At 38.0% G+C, this 10144-nt stretch overlaps 1 protein-coding gene across 1 annotated transcript; it reads right to left on the bottom strand.

Annotated features, from left to right (window-relative positions):
- Positions 1 to 339: 339 nt before the first annotated feature.
- LOC129718113 (uncharacterized) lies at positions 340 to 5441 on the bottom strand. The gene is made up of 7 exons (XM_055668540.1): positions 5408 to 5441; positions 3789 to 3911; positions 3259 to 3660; positions 2844 to 3194; positions 1927 to 2080; positions 1150 to 1858; positions 340 to 416 (listed from the first exon to the last, which is right to left on the bottom strand). The coding sequence occupies exons 2-6, from the start codon at positions 3885 to 3887 to the stop codon at positions 1413 to 1415; spliced, it is 1452 nt and encodes a 483-aa protein (XP_055524515.1). The 5' UTR covers positions 3888 to 3911; positions 5408 to 5441; the 3' UTR covers positions 340 to 416; positions 1150 to 1412.
- Positions 5442 to 10144: the final 4703 nt, after the last annotated feature.

Below are 10144 nucleotides of genomic sequence, written 5' to 3'. Positions count from 1 at the left end.
GTAGATTTGATACTAATGTCATTGTCTACTTCATTAATGCTATTGTTCTTAATGATAAAAACTCTTGGCTGTTTAAAAAGATCTGATTCTGTGAGAAACTTGAAGAATTTGTGCTCTGTATCAATGAAATCAAACATGGTAGACATTTTATGTAGATAGATATCAGTAACATAACGTGTTTGCGGGTCGAAAGTTTGAAATGATATTACTGAACGGATGAGGCCTTCAAGATGACTATTTAAATCTCTAACTCTAGATTGAACATCAAGAACATCCTTTCGTGTTATGTTACGCCGTTTGTGGAGATCAAGCAGGAAATTCAGTGCCATGCGATCATTATCCCGTAACGATTGAACAAACCCACTGCTCTCGGTAACCGTTGAAGCTCTTTGGGAATGTACTGCTGGAACTGATTCCTAAAAATAATGAAAAAATATCTTTAGTACCCTATGGAACTGCGAGGTTTTTAGGTTTCAATTTTAGAAGTTGTATATTTATAAAGAAAGAACTAATTCCGAGCTAGGTTTCAAGTCTATATTCGGTTCAGGTTTTGTGAGGGGATTTTCATATTTTTCAAAAAACTAAAGGCCCGAATACACACACGGCGTGACAACGCCTCCCTGGCGAAAATTGTCAGTACCTTCTTGAAACCTTCTAATGTGCCTTCTAGCATCTACCATCTTCCTTCGTCTACACGGACGACGCAAGCACGCCGTCTCGAACTCCGCCGTGTGCTAACCTTCTTGTTGTCATGCTACCCAATTCATGTTTGTTTATGTTTGTTGGAAGAAAAAATAAAGCAACACACTTCTAGAACCACCAGCAGGCGAAAAATGATACAACACGGCGATGCCACCGCCTTCGCCAAAAGAAGGCGACACAAGGCCGTGTGGAAGGCACGATGCGTCTACACGGAAGGCAGTCAAGTACGCAGCCGAAGGCAGCGAACGACTACCTTCTCCAATAGAAGGCACAGCTGAAAGGTTCTGGCTGGAAGGCGTCCCTACGGAAGGCGCGATTACGCCTTTTAATTTGTATGGAGAAGGCATCATTACGCCGTGTGTGTATTCGGGCCTTAAATATAACACTCATACATTCTTCGAGGCAGAATTTACCAAGTAGTTTTAATAAAATAAAAATGGTGCTTACCAGTGGTGATATATCATTCTTGAGTATGACAGATTTATCTCGATGTTCCTGCACACATCGCTGCTCTGCAGCGTTTAATTGTAGATGGGTTGAAATATGTCTTGAAAAGCGGTATACAGTTGTAAATTTTTGTGTACATTTTTTGTACGTGCAAACCAGACGAAGTGGTTTCTCTAAATTATGAGTTTGTAAATGTTTTATATATTGCGAAGCTTGTGTGGAAATGTATCGGCAATCTTTGACGAAGCAACAAATAGAGTTATTCATAGACATATCGCTTTAATCTCTTCGATTTGCTTATATTGAGCTGGCGCTCTTGTGTCATACATAACTTCTTCGATAGTATACCACACAAGCTTGGTAATTTTTGAAAACGGTAGTTTAAAAATGTTGCTCATCTTAATCAAGACATCTACGGCTCGAGCCGCTGAATCCAGTTTGTATACTATATCCTCGTAAAGCACATAGAACTCTCTTTTCGTAGAGGTGTAATCAACTCCAATGGCGACTATTTTGGGATGTGGCGTAATATTTTGGACAGCGTAAGCTTCGAAAAGTGTTTTGATGGACTCGCGCGCAGAGTCCAGACTACCAGCAAACATTAGCACATCTTCCTGTGCGGTTAGAATTGCTGGTCTCATGGTCTTTGTAATTTTGCTAGGTTTTACACAACAATTGAGTAGAATTAAAAAGCAACAAATGAGGGCATCTAAAATGAAGAAAAATAAAAATAACATAAATTAAGTGTGAATGTGATAGACTATTAATAATCTTTACCTTCAGATTGATTTGAACGATTCATAAATTCCAGCACTACAAGAGAGTTCTGGCTTCGAACTTTCAATATGAAATACGTCCTTAATTTGTCGATTATATTTTTCCAGTTAGCTCTTTTTTCTTTGTATCCCAAATCACGGTAATCTTCATCGATCTGGAACATGGAAATGAGACATTAAAACTTATTCGATTCTTTCAACCGCAAGCTAACGTAAAACGCATAAAAGTCCCTTGTATAAGAAGTTCTATATAATATGAAACTGATACGCGGCACAAAATAAATGCAAGAGATCTGCTATTCTGCATATTGGCCATGAAATATAAGTACTGTGAACTTGGTGAAATTTTCACACAGTTCAAGAACGGCAGATTCATTGGCATAGCGTGACTGAGTGACACCCGGGGCGGAAAATTTGGGTGTTAACCCCTTATGCTGCGATTAAACTATCTTGTGATCAATAATTGTGACTTGACTTGACTATATTTTAAAAAACAAGCAAATCGCAACAAAAAACGCAAATTTCGTGGGTAACACATCGATAATTGGTAATTATTCGCGCGAAAGTCACCCTTTTGAAGGCAGCTCGCATGAAAATTATTCTATTGGGTGTCACCGCCCACCACGCTACGCCAGTGGGCAGATTATAATTGATGTGAATATGCTTCAGTGAGCAATATTATCGTTACAGTTTAAAACCGGATCCATCCACTAGTGATAATCGGTATTCCTCTTTGACTACACGTTTTATATTGTGTCGGAAGTCATGCATCGGATGGACTAAACAGCACCTGACTTCCGACAGTGTGTATAACGTGTAGTTGAGAGAAAAATCGATTGTCGCTAGTCGATGAAACCAGTTTTTAACTAAATAGATAATATGTGATAATACTTTCGGCGAAAAATGTTGCTTGCTTACCAGTTGATATCCGAGCTCCTCTTTATAGTGGGGATATTTTATTAGAATATCGCCACACTTCAGGCTTCTTAAGCAGGTTATACGAAGGTGAAACGTTTTCTTCCACATTTTTAATACAATATCCCACGGATGGACGTTGAGCTGTAACCATCTTCGTGCCTGGTCAACCTTGGAGTTCCGCTCGATTATATCTGATGTAGATGAGTTTTCTTTTCCACCCAACTTCCTTTGATGGTCTAATTCCCTATCTTGCCTTTTACTGATGGTCCCTTTCAATCGTTTATATGCTTGATGAATGCTACCACCGGGATTTCGCCGTTCAGGTGGTGCTGCTGGAATATAATACGTAATCTAAAAGTATCAAAGTTTATGATGTACTTTTTGTTGGGTTTCGTTACGGAAATTGCAAATTTACCATATCTTGCTTTTCGTGTGGCAGAAGAAGTTCAATGCATTTCGAATAGTTTTTCAAATAATCTTTTGAAAAGCGTCCTCGTCCTCCACTTCGCTTTATATGATTTTCCGCAATTATTCCTGATAGTTCTTTTTTGCTGTCTTTCGAAAGTGTTCCATGTTCAGCGTTACTTAAAATAGCTTTGCCGGTGTCTGTACGCTTCAATAATTCTCGCAGGTCATTTGGCGTAAAGAACGTGTTGTCCAAGCTATCTACATGAGTATCGAGTTCTTGATTGTCTGATTCTATGTTCCAATTACTTGGCTTCAGGGCTCTGATACCCGGCTGCTCTATTTCCTGTTGTACGTCGTTTATTACATAACTAAACAGCGATACTTCCGGCACCTTATTGCTCATATTAGCCTGTTGAGTTAGATAAAATATACGGGTTAGGTATGCAAACTGTTACGAGAAAATGCTGTTCTATTTGTTGAAGTGTTGGATTGTTGAACTCGACGAATAATAACAGTGCTAATTTTGAGTTTAGTTACCTGACTGACAATAGTCGAACATTGTTCGTCTACAGCTTCTTCTCTTTGGTCTAATAAATTCAAACTATCCGTCTCCACCAAGTAAAATTCATGCTCCATGTCAGGAATCTCCAACGCAGTGCCCTGAAGAATAGAAGAGTTTATGGAATTTGTTCTATCTGTCCCGGTAAACGCGAAAATGAAATAAGCAACCAGACAAATTTTACATTTGTCATATAAAAAAGTCATATAAAAAAGGACGAAAAGAAACAGAAAAAAATTATGAATAATTCGAGTTCCAGAGAAATTTAGAACGCAATGGTAAAAAGTGACCAACAGATGAAGACAAGTCATGTAAAGAAACAAACCCTCTAATAGACAAAATCGAAATAATAATCAGATCAAGCAAAGCTTATTCAACTTTGTACGAAACCTTATTTTAAATTTATTTAGCACTTCATTCCGTAAAACGGTTTTTGTCTTTATTAAAGGGTATGCGAGCTTGCTTAAATCGCTTAAATCAACACAAGCGGCATTACCGATGGTTTTTGTCTTTGATAAAAAATTTACACGCTTGCTTATAGCGGCACTAGCAGCATTATTGCACATTTCTAAATTAGCGTTATTTTCCTGGTCAATGAAATCGTCATCGAGTGGCACAAGTTAGTTTGTCTGTGGTACAACGATACACTGTGCCCCAGTGCTGAGTCGAGAAAACTAGCAGCTCGTACCCGACGTCACAACCGTGTGTGGGAGAGCTAGCCTACCGACGTCACCAACCACAGAATTACGAGAACCAATGTGCTGTTTATTCACCAAACAATCCAATTTCTAAGTACGACTCAGGTCGGAAAATAGCCTTTGACAACAACAAAGCGGAAGTGTTTCAAACATGAACTCCAAGTAGTATAATACATCCAGCAAACTATATGTCCACTGTGTTTAAGCTTGGTTCGTCTTTCCGATTATTCTGTTCATCATCGTCTCACTGCACGAAATCACCATATATATTTTGAAAACCCTTGCGAAAAATGTCACTCGTCAACAATCTACAATAACTGTAAAACCTAACCGCAAAAGCTATTTATTTGGATCGCGCCTTATCACACGACTCCACATGACATCAGACTAAAATCGTTCAACCAATAACGGTACATTGTAGCACGTCACTACAGTTTGTAGTGGCCGGCTCTAAAATAAAAACTAAGTCACTAAAAAGTAACTTGCTACCACCCCTGCAAAAAGAATAAACCACTACTGCTCGTACTAGAATGGCCTCATATAAAAGTTTACATAGCTATCAATGCATAATTTTCGAAATTTAGTGGCATTGATTTTACGAAAATTGTTACAGCATTGTTTGGTAAAAGGGAACAATCCCATTGTTGTTTAATATCGGGAATCGTAATTCAATTCTGGGTATCATTATCTCTTCTATGGTATATTTACCATTTATTCGCTTATCACTTTTTTGACTGTAACTTTTGCATTGAAAAGGCGCAACTAAATAACACAATACATTATACTGGTGAACACAAGTTTTGTCCTAGAATTCGAAGAACTAGAAGAAAAATTTTAGCTTTTTAACCATTCCTGTGTTAATTATACCACTGGCAAAGATAACTTTTTAAGGGACTTACATAAGTTTTCCCGTAAGCTAACGTAGAAGCGACGAATCCGGCGAGCATTCACTGTGTGGCATTTTGACGCACTTCTGGCTTCAAAATTCAAAGCAATGGTTAGAAAACTATAATCTATTTAGGAAAACTATTTTGAGCTCTGAGCATCATTTTTCCACTTTTGTCGACCAGTGTTATCGTTTGCTTTTTTTTTCAATTTGTATTTGAGCCTTAAAAAATCACGCAAGTATCCATTTCTGGATCATCAATACAAGAATAGTTCTCAGAGGTTTTCGAAAACGCATATGAAAGCACAAGCAGCTGAGCTATTGGCCTATTGGGCATAATCGCTCCTAGTGCGTTTGAACTGTAGAAACAATTATCTTTTTCACGGAACGTTTTAACTGCATATATAATAGGGCTCTTGCAGTTTCGTTAAATGTGCCCAACAGACCATGTAAACAAGGTAGTCAAAGGAACTTACCGTTACTGATTGGAGCAAGGGCTATTTTGTAAGCCGCCGATATCGTTACTTCAAAACGTCGTTGAAAATAAATCAATTCTATTATAGGCCTTAGCCAAATGCCTGATAGAAGGCAACACCAAATAAAATAGATCAATGCTTTAGGTTTTTTGACCATAAACTAACTCACGCACTGCAATGGTATTATTTGTTTTTTCCCGTTCAAGCATTTAACGAGTGAAATCACTTTTATTTAGCAGTAGAATCGAAACCGAAAAATAACAACCGAAACAAAGCCAGAGTGAAAAAGTCCAACCGCAACGCTCGCAACTCACATTATAAGTACTCGGTTGCCAATTTCCAAACAAATGAAAATTAGTCCAACATCAAAGTATATAAAATCAGGTATTGTATGATTCTCGTTATGGGGCTCTCGTGGATGATTTTCACTCACATCTGTTTTTGAATTCATTTGCTTTGAATGTCGGTTAGCATCCTTTAAAATACGGAAGTCTATCAGATCTTAAAAATGTCACTGAAGACGATTGCATATTCAACATTATCACTGGACGATATAGTGAGTGCAGCTACGAACAAATACTACACCACGAAATCGTAACGGAAATGAGTCAAATCACACTGCTTTTAAATGAAGTAAACGACACGCTACGGAATACTTGTGGAGTATCCGACCGAAAACTGCAGTGATCATTTCTGATCACTTATCAAAATTGTTCAGTTGCGATTTAGAACTTCTCGTTCTGGAATCATGTGATTAAAACCGTACAACAGCCTCTATATCTGCCTTCTTTTGGATTGGAGGTAACCCAACACCAAATTGAATATCCTACCGATATCCACACGCTAAATTACACCTTAGAAATCTGGAACATCTAGAAAACCTGCAATTAGCATCGAAAACGCATCATTGGACCCTAATTGGAGGGTTATCTTCGTCATTCACCATAATAGCATTTTTAATCATCTACATTATATTCAAGACAAAATTTAATACCACAGCAGTCATCATAAACGAATCCAAAACTAACCAACCAGTAGAGGCCGGAAACACCAAACCAATTCGAATCTATCAACCGCCATCGTTAGGAATCGGACCATTGACCCAGGAGGCTCAACACACAACACAGAAGGGGAGTAGTTACCACCGAAGGACGGTACACGGTACCTGAGGAACTTTGAACCCAGCGCACCGAGCTTCAAACATATTGTTTGCTAAGTCAGAAGGTAGACAGTGCTAGGGCGACGGAATGTGTCGCGTAGACATTATTTGTAACTCGTGCACCTGTAGCACCATTAATCGAATTTAATAAAATCAGTTTCATTTGAGCTCCGTACCGAAGTGGTTTAGTTTTTTAAAAACGTTGACAGCAAACATCTTAAATACCAATATAGTTCACTTACGTGAAATTATGCAGACAAATTGAAAATGACAGAAGCGTTAGTCACCTTTTCGACCGCTAGGTGCGCCACTTCTGATTTTGTTCTACACGACATGCGAAAAAGAGTAACTTTTATCAATAATATTACCCTAATGGGTACACTGAAAAAAAATGCACATTTTATTCTGAAGTGGACTCGGCCGAATATTTTATAATAATGAAGTTCGCCTATGTATGAGGCAATCCATGGGTGGTGTTCCACGGTTTGTACGTTTGTCGACCTCCGACAATATTTTGAGTTGTAAAATGGCGACTTCCGGTGTCTGGAAAACTGCCGAAAATGACCAAATACTACCTAATATGAGTGTTTTTCAACTAGAATGACGCTCAGAGGCCAGAAATTGTCTCCAAATGCCAGTTGGAAATCCAAGATGGCGACTTCCGGTTTCTGAAAAACAGCGGCAAATGACCAAATATGGGTATTTCCGCGATTGTTATGATGCACTGAAGCCACAAATCGACCTCAGACAACATATTGAATTGTGAGATGCCGACTTCCAGTGACTGGAAAAGAGACGAAAATGACCAAATACCACCTAATATGGATGTTTCTTTAACCAGAATGACGCTTAGAGGCCAGAAATTGTCTCTGAATACCATTTTGAAATCCAAGATGGCGACTTCCGGTTTCTAAGAAACAGTGAGATATGACCAAATACCACCCAATATGGGTATTTCTGAAATCGTGATGATTCACTGAAACCACAAATCGACCTCAGACAACATTTTGAATTGTAAAATGGCGACTTTTGGTGACTGGGAAACTGCCGAAAATGACCCAAAAACAACCAAATATGGGTGTTTCTTTGACCAGAATGATGCTCAAAGGCCAGAAATTGTCTCCAAATGCCATTTTGAAATCCAATATGGCGACTTCCGGTTCCTAAACAACAGTGGCAGAAGACCAAATAACACTCATTATGGGTATTTCCGGGATTGTTATGATGCACTGAAGCTACAAATCGACCTCAGACAACATTATGAATTGTAAGATGACGACCTCCGGTGAATGGGAAACTGCCGAAAATGACCAAATACCACCCAATATGGGTATTTCTTCAACCGGCCGATTTCCATCCAATGTGAGATGCTTCGATACCAGAATGATACGCAGGAGCTAGAATCGACCACAGACACCCTTTTTGAATTCTAAGATGGTGACTCCCGGTTTCTGGAAAACAGCCGAAAATGACTAAATAACACCTATTATTGGTGTTTCTTAAACCAGAATGACGCTCAGGGGCCGGAAATTGTCTCCAAATGCCATTTTAAAATCCAGGGTGGTGACTTCCGGTTTCTGGAAAATAGCCCAAAGTGACCAAATACCACCCAATATGAGTGTTTCTTTAACCAGAATGATGCATGGAGCTAAAAATTGACCTCAGACACCATTTTGAATTGTAAGATGGCAACTTCTGGTAAACAGCCGAACACTACGACCAATAATTTCAAACGATATAAACAAATCGCAAGAAATCAATTAATTTGGAATGTTGAAAATTATTAAATTAAACACAAAAATAGGCGGGACGAAGTTTGCCGGGTCAGCTAGTAAATACATAAATATGCTGGTTAAAGCAAAGCTGCAAGTGATTAATACGAAGATTAGAACTCGAAAGCAAAAAATTTGGATGGATAAAAAAAACAAAACAAAAACTTTCAAAGCGAAGAAAACTAAACATTAAATAATAGTTTTTGCATAACAGTTGTTATCACTAATTATGTTTGTTTTGTTGAACATTATTTATATATAATATAATAAAGCTTTTAAACCAATTACAACATTATATGTATCCATACTTAAATTGTTAGATTGATAGAACATTCAAGTGTTATCTAAGCTAAAAGTTGCACAACAACCATATACGACTATTGACAACCATTGTGCGGTTTCTCCTTTTATCTTCTCCACGAGTAATTGAAACCTTCATTTAATTGTACACTTCGTGGCCTGATCATTGAGCTTGAGCTTGACGGCCGCACATTTCGTAGTTGCTTCCCGTGATGGATCTGAGCTAGTGAAGTTACACAGGGAACCACGTATATAGCAACTTGGGATTAGTTTACCATTTACACGTCATGGCCTGATTATTTGAATATTTCTTCTTAGTGCCTCGATAAGCTACATCACATTATATTATCAATATTTAACTCCCGGTATGGCGTTAGTTTTACATACCAACAATATACGCACGAAATCTGCAACATATTTTTTTCTGTGAAAGTATGAAATTGAGTCAACTAAATCTAAAATTGAGTAAATTCAGTTTCGTGTGTGAAAATGTCGGTCACACGCTCACAGAAATTCAACAACAATGCACAGTGGTACAGTAAGGCAATGTAGGCGGACATGAGTTTTTCGATGCGATTTTGTGGTTTTAGAGTAAAATTTTTTCTAAGAACTTGTTTCTTATTTTTAGTCTATTTTTTATGTGCAAATGAAAATTAGAGTGGTCCTGAAATCGACTAAATAAAAATACTAACTTTTTTATTTGCAGAAATAAATGTATACATTCATCGGCACAGTTGTAGATCAACTAATTTTAAGCAAATTTCGGTATTTCTTCACAATATTTATACAATATTTGTTCTTTCATATGACCGGAACCGGAAGATGCCTTCTTACAATCCAAAATGTTGCCTGAGGTCGATTATGGAACATATTTGTTACCGCTCAAAACATTCACCTGCCATATATGGTTCCATTTAGTTGATTAGTTCTCGAGATGTGCAGAAATTTGTGCAGAAACATGTGCTTCCATAAGAGGGAGGGACGTCGAACCATCATGGACAACATATTTGTTACCTCTAAAAACATTTACATACCAAATTTTG

This window comes from Wyeomyia smithii, chromosome 1 (assembly GCF_029784165.1).
Source record: "Wyeomyia smithii strain HCP4-BCI-WySm-NY-G18 chromosome 1, ASM2978416v1, whole genome shotgun sequence".
Classification (NCBI taxonomy): Eukaryota; Metazoa; Arthropoda; class Insecta; order Diptera; family Culicidae; genus Wyeomyia; species Wyeomyia smithii.
The sequence above is the reverse complement of the archived record's forward strand: the minus strand, read 5'-3'. Positions and strand labels throughout refer to the sequence as shown.